Genomic DNA, 18,552 nt, shown 5'->3' with positions numbered 1-18,552 from the left:
AACTCTGGTTACAAGGGTTTAAGGGTAAACATGGGAAGTGTGAGCAGCTCTTTAGGTTATTGTTAATAAAGCCAAACCAGAGGGGGGGAAGTTTACATCAGCATCATGTGAGGGCTTTGTTTTTAAGCAAGCTTGTAAAGATGCTTTCCAAAAGGAAAGCAAAAAAACCAAAAAGCAGAAGAAAGAGAAAGAGAGAAAGAAGGAAAGAAAGAAGGAAAGAAGGAAGGAAGGAAAGAAAGAAGGAAGGAAGGAAGGAAGGAAGGAAGGAAGGAAGGAAGGAAGGAAAGAAAGAAAGAAGGAAAGAAGGAAAGAAAGAAAGAAGGAAAGAAGGAAAGAAGGAAAGAAAGAAAGAAAGAAAGAAAGAAAGAAAGAAAGAAAGAAAGAAAGAAAGAAAGAAAGAAAGAAAGAAAGAAAGAAAGAAAGAAAGAAAGAAAGAAAGAAAGAAAGAAAGAAAGAAAGAAAGGGAAAAAAAATACATATCAGCCATTGAGAAATACACAGTTCAGCTAAAGCCCATCACTGTAATGCCTTTATTCCTTAGGGTATGTGGGAACATCAGCTGTGTGTGTTTTAAACAAAAACAGGCCACCTGTCCTAACTGCAGCACAGACAAAGGATGGTCCCTCTGTCAGGGACAGTCTCATGGGGCAAGCATGAATCAAGGGGACACCAATAAAATCTTTACTTTTAGGAGTAACAGCCCTTGAAATCCAGCCATGCCTTCAAATATGTCTCCTGGGAACTGGCCATAATGCATATAATGAGACATAATCTCCTGGATCCCTTGTCTCCCAAGCCACCCAGAAGTGGGAATAGGCTGATACTGATGCAGTTCAGCATTACATCTTAGCTTGGAGGACTGATTATTTGCTCTCTTTCTCTTCCTAGAGTACCCATGGAGAATAACTGCTTTTAGGTACAATGTTTATACAAATACACTTCCTACCTCAGGAAGACACAGAGCGTTGTGCCTAAGCTGGGTTTTAATACCTTCCTGATCATGACAAAAAGCGCTCTTTCTCCTTCCATACTCCTCTCTCTTGCAGGTCCTCTCCTCCTCCTGCTACATGTAAACCTGTAACATCTGAAACACGCACACAAATTCCCAAAGTGCTTTAAAAGCAGTTAAGTACAACTGCAACTGGGGAAACTGAGGCACTGAGAAGTGAAGAAATTTGCCATCCAATTTTGTCATCTCAACAGCACCTAATTGATAAATGGTAATCAGGAATGGACTCAGTTAAGATATTCCCAGTTTAAGGTGGTATGTACTGATCTTGAGGCCTCTGGGGCTGATTTTTGGAAATGCTTTCCTGTTTTTCACTGATTGTGCACCACTAACCTCTACCTCACTGACTAAACCATTAACAGCTTGAAGAAGGACTGGTCACTAGAAGAGCTGGACCAGGATTAGCTTTCCACTACAGAACCATACGTAGGGTCGAAGCCATGTTTGTTTGCACAGTCACAAGCAAGTTAATTTGTACAAATGTGCCAGGACCAGTCCTGCTTTCTGAACCCTGACAGCATTAATTATTTCATACTGTGTTTTCCATAAGGTCTCAAAGCACTCTCCAAAAGAGCATCATTGCCTTCTGCCATTTCACACGTGGACAAAACACAGTCATAGGTTTGAGGTCACTTCTTTTCCAAGATCAGCCAGGGGAAACTGTCAGAGATAAGATTAAATATTTTTAATCTTTCAGTCCAGTTAGAGCTTCTACTTGGCCACATTGTCTCCTTATAAGTGGATGTAAATTAATGACAAATAGATGTGCATTTATACCTGAAGAAATACTACTAAACTGGGTGGGCAGAGGTTCAAACATAAAATGGCAAAGCTTCCTGGCATAGTACACCTCTTTGTTCCTTCTTTTTTTTTTTGATCTTTCCCCTAATTGTGTCTTATGCAAACAGATGGGGTTACTCATGGAAGTAAACGCTGTTTGCTTTCATCAATTTGAAGGCACAGGACTTCACATAATGCAGTTTTGCAATACAACACCAAGTATCTCAAAAGTAAAATTCTCCCCGTCTCCATCTTCAATGTTAAACAACAGCTGTGCAGAATATTCAAGCTGATAAGCCTTTGGGGTTTTCACATTTTGTGTCACTCAATCACCCCAGTTTACAAAACAAATAGAAAACCTGGGGGGCTTTGCTCCCTCCTGGGACAGGTTTGGGGTGGGGGTGTTGCTTTCACATAATTCTATGTAGATTAAAGGCCCCAAGCGATGCACTTATCTCACTAAAACATTGGAAAATGTTATACAGAGTGATGAAAAATCCTCCACTGTGTCAAAATGTCAAAATTAAAATCTTTGGAGACTACAAAGTAATCCACAATGAAGCTGAAAATTTTATTCTCGTGGCTGCATCATGTATTTGATGTTGAAACCTCTCTCAGCTGGCGTTCTCCTTAGTATAGTGGTGCCATGTTCTATGTTAGAAGATGCTGTAGAATATGGTGCTTTATTTGGGATCAGCATTACCAGGTTTAGTTGGTGCCTTGTGTACAGCATGTTCTTGGGTTAATCACTCTACTATAACTACAAATCTTCTTGCTTATATTTGTACCCCGCTGCGAGTCGCATAAGGATTTTAAGAGACAAGAATTTCAAGGATCAGGGTTCCTCAACTATGAGCTGGATCCTTCCTTTCTGCTGTGTTTCAACTGTCCTGCCTGTTTGGATGTTGTTCCCTGAGATTTTTTGCTGTGTGGGCACACAGCACCCAGCTGAGACCCTGTAGTCCACTGAGACCTTCAGGGCTTGAGCTCTCTTTTCATATCTGTAATGTAAAATTATTCTCCCACTTGACTCAACTCCTTTCCTAACAGTTTTCCTGCGAAGATTTCTCCATCAATCAGATAATGGCACATACTGGTGCTGTTTTTAGCACTGCCATCTCTCCTTTAGTGTATTCCATAGCTCTCTGGGCGTGCTTGATACATAAGAGGCTGATTTTTACACCTGAAGATATCAATCTGTCTCTGAAGAGCAGAGACGTCCCAGCAGGTTCCAAGTGAGCAGCAGCTGTTTTTTTTTCTATTATCTCACCTATGGTAACCAAGGGTTGTCTCTCTGCCCCTGCTATGGAGGTGTGAGTCACTTCAGGTTACAGATCCCTTTTAATCTTGGTCTCCACTATGTTCTTCCCTTTTGTTTCCTGCTTTACTACCACACTCACAGATAATGTACAGCGCCATTAATTTTCAACAGAAACACAATTTTTCCTCAGATTTACTTGTCTGGAAGTTCTCTGCTTGCCCTGTGGGAGAAACTTGCCATGATGCAATTTGATTCAAGCTGGGCATCATCTCAACATTCATCCGTAAAATTATACTTAAGATGATACCACAGGCATCCTTCCCAAACTTCATGAGTACTGGGCACTCCACCTTGAGAGCGTGCAAGTGCAGTAGCATGAAGGACAACAAAAGAGCCCTTCAGAGACCCCCCCAGATCCTCCTGTCCCTCTACTAATAAACACACCCCATCTTTATTGCAACTACTAGTCTAGCTTACTTTGAGAAAGCCATTCTCATTGCCTTCTTTCACACAACATTGATTGTCTCAAGCACAGCCATGAAGCCTTTGCATAACCTCCACATCTATAGTAGTAAGGTGAACCAAGCACAGGTCTGCAACTCTTTTGGTTACGGTTCCCTGTTGGACTAGTCTTGGGCACATTTTTGATCCAGGCCACCTGGCATCCAGACAGTTCCTAACCATGGCCTGGGAGTCAGCAGGGACTTTGGTCATTCCCAACAGGCAGGAAGGAATCCTGTTTTGGAGTTTGATAGCACAACCAGGACTAGATGATCTGTGCTAAAAGACTCACCAGTGTTTCAGAAGTTCTTAATTGCCATGGTGAAGACGCAATGGCACGAATCACAGAATCACATAATCATCAGGTTGGAAAAGATCTCCGGGATCCTCGAGTCCAACCATTCCTATCAACCCCTGAGAACCTCATCCACCGGTCTTTTAAATACTTCCAGGGATGGTGACTTGACCACCTCCCTGGGCAGCCTGTTCCACTGCCCAATGACCCGTTCTGTGAAAAATTTTTTGGTGAGCTATGAACTGAATAAATACCCTTGGACCCAAGGAAGGCTGGTACTACCTGACTGTGCCACAGCATCTTCTCCATCTCGCTGCCCAGGAATGATGGTGCATCCTGCAGTCCTACCTCCAGTCTCCAGCACAGCTGCAGCCCAGGCTGCTACCTGCCATGCTCCCACCTATTTATAGCAGTCAGCAGGATAGACCAACCCTACAGGAGTGTCCAGCATAAGCCAGGCTCAAGTTTTGAGCTAGTGAAGTCAATTAAAAACATCTTATTGGCCTTCATGGTTCAGGGCCAGGACTGTCTCCTCCTGTGAGTGTGAACCAACAACACAGCTCTTTAGCCCCTCACATCTTTTATCATGGATGGATTTGAACAGTTCTAGATTGCAGGAAAGCAATTTCACTGAAGCGTAACACTTTCTAATGTTCTCTTTATTCAAGGATACGTCTAATGGAAGGCAGGGCTGAAGAATGTGTGAGGAACATACAGTCAGCAAATCTCTTCCCAGCATAACTCGGACAGATCAGCTTTCGCCTCAGGCTTGCCACTGCCTAGGGGCACAGGGTATTTCTTTCATTTTTTGTAAAGACAGCAAATTACATACAAAAAATCTCTGGCTCACAGATCACAAACTGGTAAGAAATCAAAGGGAATCAGAGGAAATGTCTTTCTGCTGAATGGGTAAAATTAATCCCACGTGTAATTTCACTGGCATCGGAGCAAAACTAACATTCAACTACATCTGCCAATCGCAAGATTCTCCTTTCACATGTGCTTAAAAATACATTTTCTTTTCCCCTTTTAAATATTTTTTTGTTTGAATGAATTGTTTCAAGAGTAAGTGTATGCTTCCCCGTGCACTGAAGTATTCAGCACAACAATATCACCGGTCATTTGTTCTACAATGGTCTCAAGAGACTAGCCAGTGCCGAAGTCCAGGCGTGGTGGGCACTGTGGATAATGCTGGACTATGTCATCTAAAACACCCGTAGGAACTTACATGGCATTGAAGTTCAATTCATTCAAACCTTTGCACCCTGTAGCCACAGCACTGGCATTAGGGAAATCCAGTGAACTTGCTTCTAGAGCAAGAGACACTTCCCACTGCAGAAAACTCAAACTGAAATTCTACTGCATTCATTGGCAATGTCCACCCCGCTTCTCAATTTCTGCTGGACCAGCTCTTTGCAATAGATTGACAAGCTAGCATCACCCTCCCAGACTTCTACTGTTTGGCACTCTGATGCTTGTTCTCTGCCCTGTTCTGCAGTTACAGAATCACAGAATGGTTTGGGCTGGAAGGGACCTCAAAGCCCATCCAGTCCCACCCCTGCCATGGGCAGGGACACCTCCCACTGGATCAGGCTGCTCCAAGCCCCATCCAGCCTGGCCTTGAACCCCTCCAGGAATGGGGCAGCCACAGCTTCCCTCGGCAACCTGGTCCAGGGCCTCCCCACCAGTCAAGAATTTCTTCCTAATATCTAATCTAAATCTTAAAACCATTCCCCCTCATCCTATCACTGCACTCCCTGATAAAGAGTCTCTCCCCAGCTTTCCTGGAGCCCCCTTTAAGTACTGGAAGCTGCTTTAAGGTCTCTCTGGAGTCTTCTCTTCTCTAGACTGAACAAGCCCAATTCTCTCAGCCTGTCCTCTTACAGGATCCAGCCCTTGGATCATCTTCATGGCCTCATATGGACTCATTCTAATCCCCTGTGTGCTGTTCCCTGCACAGCCCTTCCCTAGTTGTTCTCATCTTGAGATGCTGTTCCCCATAGAGAATCTTTTTTTTTATTTATTACCACACCAGTGATAATTTCTTGCTTCACTTACCAACCCCAACCTGGACATACATAACTAGCCAAGCCACCTTCTCAAGTCTCCAGGTGAAATCATTTATTTTCAGCTTATCTAATCTACCCCAACACAGCACACCAGCTAACACCCACGTAATCCTTCCTTTGCAAATGACCTTTGGACAATAAAGGAAAAGCAGATATGTTCATTAAAAAGCATCCCAGTGCTAAATGCTGATTTCAGGCAGTTTGGTTTTCTCCAAAAGAAGATTGCCACAGATACTGTTATGAATATCTAGGAGAGTTCATAGAATCATTAGGTTGGAAAATACCTTTGAGATCATCGAGTCCAACCATACCTGTCCACTACAAAATCCTATCTCTAAGCACCTTATCTACTCGCCTTTTAAATAAGAGATCGGGACTCCACCACTGCCCTGGGCAGCCTCTGCCAGTGCCAGAGAACCCTTTCAGTGAAGAAATTTTTCCTAATCTCCAATCTGAACCTGCCCTGGTGCAGTTTGAGGCCATTCCCTCTCATCCCATCACCTGACAGTTGGGCAAAAAGACAAAACCCACCTCACCACAACCTCCTTTCAGGCAGTTGTAGAGAGTGATAAGGTCTCCCTTCAGCCTACTCTTCTCCGGGGTAAACAACCCCGGTTCCCTCAGCAGCTCCTCATACAACTTGTTCTCCAGCCCCTTCACCAGCTTCGTTGCTCTTCTCTGGACACACTCCAGGACCTCAATGTCTTTCTTGTAATAAGGGGCCCAAAACTGAACCCAGGATTCGAGGTACAGCCTCACCAGTGCTGAGTACAAGGGCAGGATCACTTCCCTGGTCCAGCTGGCCACGCTGTTTCTAATACAAGTGAAGATGCTATTGGCTTTCTTGGCCACCTCGGCCTCTTCAGCTTTAGGAAGCCCTTGTCCATACCTGCTGCTGTTTTCGTGGAGTTAGAGGCAGAGGGTAAAGCCTGTAAAGCCTAGTCCTTAGGTGAAAGCTCTGCAGTGAATGCAGGGGAAGATGAGCGAGGCGTAAGATGAAGCAGTTTCTCTCTCCCACTCATCTTCCCGCAATACTATTGCGCGCAGTTGAAGCAGTGTAGTGGAAAATAATGTTATGATTTCTAAAGGTTTTTTGCAAAACAAAGGATATTGGATCACATTTTCTCCACAGTCTAGTCACTGTTCACACAATAATGAAGTGCAGAAGTTGCCTTGCTTTGTTTAAAATAACAAGAAGCTGTGACTTGGAGCACTTTGATCATAAATTTTTGTCTTGCATGTCCTTCAGCATGAGCAGGTAGTGACAGTAGGTGTCATTTACTGTGACAAACCAGCAGCATTAATGCATTAATCAAGAAAAACAAATGGTCCCCCTTTGAAATCTCCTGCCCACCTAGAGAGAGTAATGGGGTTATAAATGGAGAAAGAACAAATATTGACTCTATGAAATGTAAAGCTACCTGGGAGTCCACCCATTAGTCTTTAGATTGCACTTGCTTTTCAAGATGAATGGGATTTCTTTCATAATCCATTTTGATTATTATTTTTATAAGTATCACATCGGGGAACAGGATGGGGACCTTCAACTTAGTGCTTTCTTTAAGTTTTGAAGATGTTCCACACCGTTTCTGAAGGACGGTACCTCTGATTCCTAGAATGAGGTAGATGCTCCCAGACCAAGAGCTGCCTTGTGCCAGTTTGACGTACGTACTGAAGGGGCTGCCTGGACTGGTCAACGAGTTATTTATTTGACGGTGTTTCTGGAGCAGCTTTCTGCAAGATAGCTCTAGAAACTCATCCTCCATCACTTACACTATGGCAACTCAGGGACACAGACACCCCTTGGCATCTGGACGCATACAGGACTCAAGAATTTACTGCCTAAGGGGAAGGCTTCTGGCACCATTACCAAATTTTTTGTCACACACTCTTCATTCCCTTCCAAACTCACTACATCTCACTCATTTAACCTCTGAAGTGATGCTCTGCCTGTCTTCTACACAGACTGCTGGTGTCTACTTCGGATTTATTTCAACCTTGGCTTCCACATTACATTCAATTTCTCTTAAAGATGTTTTACTGAATCAAAAATTAGGAGAATCGAGTGTTTCCTGAATGCTGAGATAAGCCAGTATTGCTGTCCCATCTGTAATATGTAAGGATGCTGGGCACCCTACAGGGAACTGAGTAGGGACACAACTGAGAGTCAAAACCCCTAGAGAAGCTGCAAAGTCAGCCACATCTTAAACTCTCAACGATCTGAAAACACCAGAGATTCCAAGAGGAATTTAAAGACACTTCTGACACTGAATGTAGAGCCAGTATCTACTGAATTACTGGCAAAGCTGCCAACAGACCAGTTCATATTTCATATATCACCTGCACCCTGATAGAAATCATTGGTACCTGGTTTTTTTTCTTCTTCCATAAGGATTATACAGTAACAATTTCTCCTTCGGGGCTGGAAAACAACAAAGGGAAAAGGAAGTGCAAGAAAACTGGCACTGGCAGAGGCTGCCCAGGGAGGAGGTTGAGTCACTTTCCCTGGAGGTGTTTGAAAGACGGGTGGATGAGGTGCTGAGGGGCATGGTTTAGTGACTGATGGGAATGGTTGGACTCGATGATCCAGTGGGTCCTTTCCAATCTAGTGATTCTATGAAAATAGGTGTGCATGAACACACTGGTGATGTACAGTGAAAGCCATGACCATTGCCAGAGGCTCTCCAGAAGCCTCTGGCTCAGGGGGCAAATGTAATCACTTCTCCAGCAACAGAATGAGAGGAGAACGCGCAGTTTGTCTGGCAGGGTTAACCACGTGTGGCTCTAACAGGATGCACACTCCAAAACAACCAAGGCCAGGGAGTGTTTTGACTGAACAAGCAGAAGATTTTCCATCCCAATGCTTCTCCAAGCTCAGTGCTAGGACACTGTGTGTAAAGAAAAGTTCTCCCTCTCCTCTTTACGTGCTCTACAGTGAAATAAAAACTGTAATTGTGGATGCTTGATGGACTTCTTATGTAAAAGCTGCACAAGCCAAAAGGGTCTGGCACCTTAGGTTATTTTAAGCAAGATTTTGGGTTGTTTTTGATTATTAAGTTCCAGGAAAGTCAACTCACCTTAAGTTAACCAACAACTCATGTCTCCTTAAAAAGAAGGTTCCAGAAAGACTACAGCTGCCATCAGATTGTTTAAATATTCTGATAAAATCCACCATACTCAAACCTTTCTAGATTAAAGAGTAGTTTTGATACCTGGGATAAATAGGACACGGAGGAATCCAGGCACTGCCTCATGCCCATGCAGACAAGGTTTTGCACAAGAGTCTGAAGGACTCAGATACTCCTGGACTGTGTGATATACATGAGCCCTCAGTCTGCAGGAAGCTACGTCTGCTCCACCAGCCACTGGTAAGGCTACAGCAACTATGAATGACTTGACAGTCACTCTGTAAAGGGCAGGATTCAGCTAGGGCAAAAGCAGACTCTGAGCTGCTTTTCTCAGGAAGACATCACCATGCAAGCCACGGAGCAGTGGAGCTACTCCACACTGTAGATTCTGTCCTCATCCTTCTATTTAGCTTCCTGGGGCTTCCATTTCTCCCCAGGGAAAGCAGCTCAGGAGACCCTAGGCAGTGTCAGATAAGAGCCCGGCATCTCCTAGCAAAAATGGCATATTGAATGCTTGAGGGGATTCACCCTTTAACCTTTTTACCTCCCACTCTGGTATTTGGGTGAGGCCTCTGTGAGCAGGGATCACTTCCAGGCTCTGTACCTGGTCTTACAGCTGAACAAACCAGCAAAATACAGACAAGAGATGCCTTTGCGCCACACTGTTGCGTAAATGTCAGGGGAACGAGCTTTACTCTTGAGGCAGCACATGCCAAAGCAAGGTTTTAAAAATGAATTATCAAAAGCGATGTTTCTACTTTTAAATCCAACCGAACCCAAACTATGCCGAGCCTTGAGGTTTGTACTGAGCCACTGCTCATTCCGATATGTGAAAGAGATGCCCATGGGTGTTTTCTGCATACTCAGTGAGGAAGAGGTGAGGAAGGCTCTCCGCGAGCCAGCCTCATTTCTTTTGGAATCTGGGAATATCCAGCTGCCTCTGAATGCACAACAGACCATATCTCCAGAGCAGCTCAGCCACTTATAGACACTTCTTTCTGTTTAGAGTCATAATAACAACAGCGGCAGGTGTTACCACCTTTTGGCTGCATTTCCTCTAAAAAGATGTCCAAGTTCCCTTAGGCAACATGAAAATTTACTCCCTTCTTCACACCCTCTGACACTCCACAGCCAGCTGTGTTGGGGCTGCTGCAACGCGGCCTCAGGTGCTTAGAAGAAATCCTTGGGATTTCAGACTGCAGTGCAGACTGTTTCAGGGATATCTGCACATATCTCTATTGGGATTGAACTACCACATCCCTGGCCTCATGGGGACATAAGCAGGTTAAAGCCAGGCAGCCTGTGTTAGATGCAGGTGGGCAGGGCAGGTCCAGCCAGGAAACAGCCCGACAATGCTCATACAGTGCAGAGCAAGAGCCCTGCCCCCCTGCTGCTAACAAGTTTGGGGGGTTCTTAACTCACATTCAGTGTCATATAAACCCAGATGTGTCCAGACCTCAACTAGCTGTCTCTGAACTCATTCTGGGCCAACACCGGTAAAGCCTGTTGCTCAGCTCCACATCAGAAACACAGACCCCTTCCCTATCTGGCCAAAAGCAACATCTGGTCTGAGAAGCTCTGTTCTTCAGGCTTTGCTTACAACAAAGTTGAGCTAAAGCACAGAAAGCAAAAATGAACGGCTCAGAGTCAGAAAGAAAGGTGTGCCAAAACACAAGGCAGTTTTCCTTCATCCCAGGGTACTCCCCAAACATCTGCCTTTTTTCCACTAATGAGCAGAACCATCACTCAGTGAAATCTTTAGCAAGGAAGTAGGTCCAAGAGGGATCAGTAAAACTGGTGACCTGAGAGAAATCTTTCTTGATACATCTGCAAGGACGCAAACATCAGAGGAGGAAGACGGGTCACTGAAATGCCCGTGCCAAAAGAGATTTGGATTTGAAATGGGCTGGAGGTGGGAGCATGTCCAGCTGGACAACTGAACCCAACCTCTCAATGCAGTGTTGTGGCCAAAAAGGCTGCCTCAGTACTGGACATAAATGCAGCTGAAGACTGGAAGTTATGATTATCTCTGTAGTTGTGATGACTGTTTGCACTACTGAACTGCCGTGTTCCGTTTTGAAACAAGGAGTTCAAGAAAGATACTGGAAGCGACTTCAAAGACAGTAAGATGAAGGTTGACATTTAAAGGAAGACCTTGGCCCCATCCTACTTCCATAGATGAGAGGGGATCAGGCTAAGCACTATTTATTTTCTCCCTGTCTGGGTTTTCTTCCCAAGGAAACTCAGCTCTTCAAAGAGGGAATAGCAGCGCATTTTGGGGGAACAAAAAAGACCTTCGAGGCACAGTATCCCCATATTGAGTCACAGTTGCCTAGGTATTGTGGAAACACGCCTGCAGTGTGCTCCATGGGACAACGCTGCTCCTCCAGGGTAGATTTAGCCAAAAATTCTTATCAAAAAGAACTTAAAGAGCTTAAAGTTCTCCTGCCTGAGAGGAAGACACACACTTAGCAATAAGGAGCCATAATCCAGGCTGGGCAAGCAGTCACAAATTATTTTTGTAGAGTAGCAGTAAGGAAACACAGGTGAGCTTCCTGAGGACCTGATAGGGGGAACTATTGTAGAAACATGCTCAACTCAACCAGAATTAATTCCCAAAGTTTGTTTAATCTTTGACAGATCACCTGAGTGAAGCCTTTATAAATTTCATCCTAGACCTGGAAGCATTTTACAGAAATTATTAACTCACGTGACTGTAAAGTGGTCGATGTTTTCATAGATTTTGTTAAGAAAAGTAGGAAACAGCCCTTCCTCTACTGTCTGACCTGCTCAGTGAAGAAACTCAAGCTGAGTCCCTCACACCCATATTCTGAACTCAAGAAAACTGTCCCTGGAAAAGAAGACCCAAGAACAGGGCATCCACCAGGAAGCTCACACAGTACAGCTGACGAACCTAGGGAACAGCTGCCTGCAAGCCAACCCTGATAACCTGCACTTGTGCTCCTTAAAAAAAGAAAGCTGGGGCACTCCTGACTGGCTTAGTCAAGTCAGTTGTCAGGGTGCCACAAGCCACGGAGAAACTAGCCGTGGGGTGCAGGGCCCTGTAGGGCACCTCAAGTGAAGTGAGGTTCACCTACAGCAACTTAAGAATCCCGGAGTCGATGTGGTACCAGGCCATCGAGCTGGTCTTGTTAGGCTTTAGTCAACAGTGGTCAGAAAACGAGTTAGAAAAGGCTCCTTTACTCTGCAGCAGCCAGTCCTCTTGTTTAAAGACAGTTGTGAGCCACAAATCTGCAGTTTTCTAAGTCATAACTCACATTTCTCAACAGCTGTTTTGGAATCTCTTTGATCATCATTAAGTTATTGGAATTACCCCTACATGCTCTGTTCCTCACCACCTGAGATATATTCTTCTGAGTTTCTAAAAGTGCTCTGCTAGTGACAAGAGCTTAAAAATAAAGAATAATCTCGAGGAGGGATCTTGGCTTTTAGTTGATGGAGATTTTCTTTATATTTTAAGAGTCAGAGTGCCCTCTTCTGTCCCAGCTGGGTCTGATTATTAACTCACAAGAAATCCTGTGACTTGCCTTCCCCACACCGTATCGTCCTCTAAACAACAGTTAAGAACCAAACAGCTGATCACAAACTAGAAATCAATTAATAAATACAGGCAGGCTACAAAGTCCTCTGCCAACTAGGAAAAGAGGCTTGGGAACACTACAGAAAACACGACTGATCTAATCAGCTAATGAGGTCAGGCATATCATGAAGTGAATGTCTGCAAAGTTTAAACAGTGGAGTGTTATTTAATAGGTCCACACTCTGCATTTAAACCTTGACTCTCTCCTACTTATGCAGCCACTAATTGAATCCAGACTGTTCCCAGCACGTGAGGAAATCTGACTGAAACAAACAAAAAAAAATACTAATTGTAGCTCAACGATACCAACTTATACAACTCTTTCTAAACAAACCATGGCAAAATCACTGGGACTGCAAGTTATCTGAATTATGGACAGACATAACAGTGGTCCAGACGAACTTCATAGAATCATAGAATCACCAGGTTGGAAGAGACCCACCGGATTATTGAGTCCAACCATTCCTATCAAACACTAAACCATGTCCCTTAGCACCTCGTCCACCCGTGCCTTAAACACCTCCAGGGAAGGTGACTTAACCACCTCCCTGGGCAGCCTGTTCCAGTGCCCAATCACCCTTTCTGTGAAGAATGTTTTCCTAATGTCCAGCCTAAACCTCCCCTGGTGGAGCTTGAGGCCATTCCCTCTTGTCCTGTCCCCTGTCACTTGGGAGAAGAGGCCAGCACCCTCCTCTCCACAACCTCCTTTCAGGTAGTTGTAGAGAGCAATGAGGTCTCCCCTCAGCCTCCTCTTCTCCAGGCTAAACACCCCCAGCTCTCTCAGCCGCTCCTCATAAGGCCTGTTCTCCAGCCCCCTCACCAGCTTTGTTGCTCTTCTCTGGACTCGTTCCAGAGCCTCAACATCCCTGCTGTCCGCGCTGCTCTGGATGCAGCCCAGGACACTGTTGGCTCACGTCGAGCTTCTCCTCGCCCGGCACCCCAAATCCTTCCCCTCAGGGCCGCTCTCTCCCATCCCCCCCAGCCTGGACTGTAAGCGCAGGCCGCCCCGGCCCACCCTGCCCCGTCCCGTCCCGCTCCGCGTTCCGCGCTGTCTTGGCCCCGCGCTCCCGCCGTACCGCGCTGCGCGAGCGCCCGGGGCCCCCGGAAGCGGCCGCGGTCGCCATGGCGGCGGCGCTGGGGCGGCTGCTGCCGCGCGGGCCCCGGCCCGGCCGTGAGCGACAACCCCCCGGCTCCCCGCGCCCCTGCCCCGGCCCGGCCCCTGCCCCCTTCCTCTTTTCCGAACCCCTCTTGTCCCCGCCCGCTCCCGTTCCCCCTCAGCCCCTTCCGCCCCCTTGATCTCCCCCGCCCCCTCTTGGCGCCCTCTGACTCCCTTCATCTCTTCCTGACCCCTCTCAGCCTCTCCCGCCCCCTTAGCCCCTCCTGCCCCCATCCCATCAAGCCCCCCGGAACCCCTTCTTCTCCCCTTTATCTCCTCCTGCTCCCCCGTATCCTGTCCTGCCCCTCTTTGTCTTTTCACACCCCTTGTCATCTGCTCCCCCACTTGCCCATTTTATCCCCTCCTGCTCCCCCGTCCCTTTAAGTCCCCCGATCTCTTTCTGGCCTCTCTTGCCCCCACCTCTGCCCCCTTTCTCTTTTCCAGCCCCCCTTTATCTTCCTCCACCCACCCAGTCTTGCCCCCTTCTGCCCCTCCTCTCATCTCTTCCTGCCCCTCATCCCTTCAAGCCCCCTATTCTCCCTTCTTCCCCCCTTTGTCTCCTTCTGTGCCCCGAATCCTTTCCAGCCCCACTTTGTCTTCTTCCACCCCTTTATCACCTCCTGTTTCCCCTTTATCTCCTGCTCCCTCTCGTCCCCTCCTGCTCCCTCATCCCTTCAAGGCCCCCATACCTCTCCTGCCCCCCTTATCGTTTCTTACTCCACCTTGTCCTTTCCCACCCCCTAATCCTCTCCTACCCCCCAACCCCTTCAAGGTCTCCATTCCACCTTCTTCTCCCTTTTATCTCCTCCAGTTCCACTTGAAAACCTGGGAGTTTTAAGATGATTTTGTTTTCACAGGGTGTTTCTCTTGCTCAGTGTGTCGAGCCGGCAGCGATGAAAAGCCAGGAAAATTCCAGCCGCCTCCAAAGCCCGTCATTATTGACAAGCTGAAGCAGATAGAAGAGAGGAGGTAGGGCATCCCGGTGCTTATCCCAGTGGGCTTGTGTCCACCTCTGCGCTCAGGCAGGTGGTTGTGTTGGTGCTTTTTTAAAGATAATTCACAAATTACAGAATCACTAGGTTGGAAAAGACCCCCAGGATCATGGAGTCCAACCATTCCTATCAAACACTAACCCATGGCCCTCAGCACCTCGTCCACCCGCCCCTTAAACCCCTCCAGGGAAGGTGACTCAACCCCCTCCCTGGGCAGCCTCTGCCAGTGCCTAGTGACCCTTTCCGTGAAAATTTTTTTCCTGATGCTGTTTAATATGTCTAATGGCCTCAAGTTGTACCAGGGGAGGTTGAGATTGGGTATTAGCAAAAATTTCCATAGAGAAAGAGTGGTGAAGCACTGGCAGAGGCTGCCCAGGGCGGTGCTGGAGTCCCCATCCCTGGAGGGGTTCAAAAGATGTGTAGATGTGGCACTTTGGGACATGGTTTAGTCGGCACGGTGGGGTTGGGCTCATAATCTCATAGCTCTTTTCCAACCTTAATGATTCTGTGCTTAAGAAGAATTAAAATACTGTGTTCTAGAGCTCCTGAAAGCACCAAAACAGGAAAAAATTTGTATCAGGAAAGGTTTTTGCAGCTTCGGGGTTGGTGTGTGAGGTTTTAATCTGTGAAAGGCTGCATCCCTTCACTAGTCACAAGGTGACAGGGATGAGTCCTGTGTCTGCCCTTAACTTAGACCTTGAGATCAGCTGTAAGCGCATACATTAACTTTTTGTGAAATGCTGCTGCAAAATGCTTTGCTTTTACACTTACCGAAGTCTGGATTTTCTTACAGGTTCTTGAGCCCTGAATTTATACCTCCCAGAGGCAGAACGGATCCTCTTAAATTCTTTATAGAAAGAAAGGATATGATACAGAGACGAAAAGTCTTCAACATCCCAGAGTTCTATGTTGGTCAGTAACAGCGCTAGAACTTCCATCATTTCATCAATATTTTTTGTTGGGTGGGAAGGTGAAAAGTGAGATTGCATGTTATAGAATATAGAATCATAGAATAGTTTGGGTTGGAAAGGACATTAAAGATCATCTAGTTCCAACCTCCCTGCCATGGGCAGGGACATGCCACTAGCTCATGCTGCCCCTTAGGTACCTGATATCACAGCATCAGGTGTGTGAGATCCACCAGTACGTGTTGCTGTACATGGAAGTTTGTGTTTTAATTTCATTTTGATATCCAGTACCCATTAAAATTATCGAACTCGTATGTTTCTTAGGTGTGTTTTAAATCCTGGCACTTCAGCAAATGGTTTACGCGTGAAGCTTAAGAAAGGAAAATACATTTGATTAGTTGTAGTCATGGATAACAAAGAGTGAAAGATAAAGGTGAAGAAGCTTCACAGTTAACCCGTAGAATTGCTTTAACATTAGATCAGGGCATATTAGGAGTTTATGCTGTTTCTGCCACTTTCATGGAAAGTGAAACATTTTCGAAAGGGTCCTAAATACACGCGTTTTGTGGCTCCTTCCCCACGTTTTGGTAGGTGTTTTCTTGAGCAGTCTGTTTATTTTCATTTTTATCTGGCAGGCAGCATACTTGCTGTTACTACCGCAGACCTGTACGCCAAGGACAAGGTCAACCGGTTTGTAGGCATCTGCATTCAAAGAGGAGGAAAAGGCCTCGGCGCTACCTTTGTCCTTCGGAATGTTATAGAAGACCAAGGTGGGATTTTTCATTAGTAAGATTATGGTAATTACGCTAGAAACGGTAATTAAAAAGCGTTGAAACTGTACATGAAGGGGTATCTGGTATAAAAATGGAGTCTGTGGAGAGGGTGACAATGAGTTGAGGCATGGAACTGTGTGGTAGCTGGTTTTTATCTCTACGATGGGTGATTTTTAGACCTGTGTTCCAAGGAGATGGGATAGGAAGAGGCTGGATGTGACCCAGTGTGGCTGTGCTCACGTCTGAGCCTGGGTGGCCACCAGCAGCAGTGTGAGTGCAAGCTGGGTTTGAGCACTGGCTGTGTGCGTGAACCGCAGCCACCTGTACAAACTGTGTAAGAGCAACAGAAGAGCTGAGTTTTCTAGTAATTCCACATTCTGTTTTGTGGCAGAGTGGGGGGGAGATGCAAATACTGATGTTCTGAGAGTGTGTACGAGAGAGCTGGGTGTCTCTCTTCATGTACGAGCGCACGTACAAAAGAGAGTTAACAGCCGTGGTAACCAAAAAGCAAGTAAAGTTTTAAACCCAAGGTCCTCTTCCCTAAATTTGTTGTCTTTTAAGCCATTTTATCAAAGACCTGACTTCCAAAGCAGCGTGTGTTTGTCCGCACAGGTGTACAGTCACATACACACACAGCCCTGCGTTAGTGCAGTTCTCTGACAAGAAACAAGCAGTCCTTGAATTACAGAGTAATGCTATAGAAATACTGATTCGGTGTTACTATTTCTGACTGATTTGCTTCACTGAGCCAGACTTTCTCTCTCTAAGGTGTTGAAATATGCTATGAACTGTACAATCCTCGAATCCAGGCAATCGAGGTTCTGAAGCTGGAAAAGAGGCTGGATGACAACCTGATGTACCTGCGAGATGCCCTCCCTGAATACAGCACTTTCGATGTGAACATGAAACCCGAGACTCGTTTAGACCATGAAGAAATTCCTGTAAACAAGGTAGGAGCCGCGTGTTTCAGCAGGAAGATAACCTGGATCTGACTGATGTCCTAGGAGGCTGTTAAACAGCCAGGTGACAAAGCGTACAGAGACGAGTCTTTATGCCATTTCTGTAGTGAAAGAGGGATGAGAACATAAATATTTGCCATCCTTAGTAGTTCATTCTAAAGACAGGCAAGGAGCAGCGGCCTCCACCTGCCTCTGCAATACCATGCAGGGAAGAAAGCTCTTCTTACAGAAAGGGCGTTGTCGATGTTGTAACTGAGTTGGGAGCAAGAGTGAAGTCACCTAAAATCCACATCACTGAGGAGATCCAGAAACCAGCAGCCCTTGGCACAGCGTTATTTGGTAACTCAGAGTGATCATTCCTCCCTTTTCCTGTCATGCTACTTTAATTTCTTAGTAAGGACCAGGAGTAGAACTAGAAATGATGAGTTACCTTCACTGTACATGTCAATTTAAGGACTGTGGAGTAAGTCAAGGTAGTGTTAATTAAAAAGTTCTTAGACTCTGACAAGTATTGCAGACAAAAATTTTTTCTCTCCTAACATTGTAGAGTAATTCCCTAACATACTGTGAAATGGGGCCATTTTATTTTCCTCCTCTTAAAGCTGTTGTTTCCTTTACTAAGCTCACACTCAAAATTCAGATTAATCCATGCCTTTGTTTTTTAAAATCTTTCATCCCAGCTGCAGGTCCGAATGAAGCCCAAACCATGGTCAAAACGGTGGGAAAGGCCAAGATACAATATAAAAGGCATCAAGTTTGAGCTACCTGAAAAAGTAATGAAAGAAGCACAGAAGTGGAGCCAGCCCTGGCTGGAGTTTGATATGCTGCGAGAATACGATACGTCAAAAATAGAGGAGAAAATTTGGAAAGAAGTAAATGAAGAGCTTAAAAAATAATAGGTTTGCAGTCTAGGAAATGATGTTATACATTTTGCTTCTACTGTATGGAATATTTAGTCAAGTTTTGTATGTACAAAGGCAAAATCCACAATAAAGTTATCCTTTCCTTTAACTTTGAAGTCTACACTAAATTCCTTTTGCTGAGGAGCTTAGTGCTGTGTCCACCCCTTCTCCAGAAATGAGAAGCCTCCTTTTTTAAATTCCAGTTAAGAAGAGGGGTC

The 18,552-nt window shown here is 45.6% G+C and overlaps 1 protein-coding gene across 1 annotated transcript; it reads left to right on the top strand.

Annotated features, from left to right (window-relative positions):
* The first annotated feature begins 13,750 nt into the window (after positions 1–13,750).
* On the top strand, positions 13,751–18,443 carry MRPL19 (mitochondrial ribosomal protein L19). The gene is made up of 6 exons (XM_069850769.1): positions 13,751–13,815; positions 14,658–14,769; positions 15,586–15,704; positions 16,336–16,470; positions 17,242–17,423; positions 18,113–18,443. Exons 1-6 carry the CDS (start codon positions 13,767–13,769, stop codon positions 18,326–18,328), a joined length of 813 nt encoding a protein of 270 aa, XP_069706870.1. The 5' UTR covers positions 13,751–13,766; the 3' UTR covers positions 18,329–18,443.
* The last annotated feature ends 109 nt before the right edge of the window (positions 18,444–18,552 follow it).

Source organism: Phaenicophaeus curvirostris, chromosome 2 (assembly GCF_032191515.1).
Source record: "Phaenicophaeus curvirostris isolate KB17595 chromosome 2, BPBGC_Pcur_1.0, whole genome shotgun sequence".
Classification (NCBI taxonomy): Eukaryota; Metazoa; Chordata; class Aves; order Cuculiformes; family Cuculidae; genus Phaenicophaeus; species Phaenicophaeus curvirostris.
The sequence above is the reverse complement of the archived record's forward strand: the minus strand, read 5'-3'. Positions and strand labels throughout refer to the sequence as shown.

Excerpts from the sequence above, each read along its gene's own strand:
- MRPL19 (XM_069850769.1), top strand. The coding sequence starts at position 13,767 with ATGGCGGCGGCGCTGGGGCGGCTGCTGCCGCGCGGGCCCCGGCCCGGC. Across the intron at positions 13,816-14,657 it reads GCGCGGGCCCCGGCCCGGCC|GGTGTTTCTCTTGCTCAGTG; the intron begins GTGAGCGACAAC and ends TTGTTTTCACAG. Across the intron at positions 16,471-17,241 it reads GAATGTTATAGAAGACCAAG|GTGTTGAAATATGCTATGAA; the intron begins GTGGGATTTTTC and ends TCTCTCTCTAAG.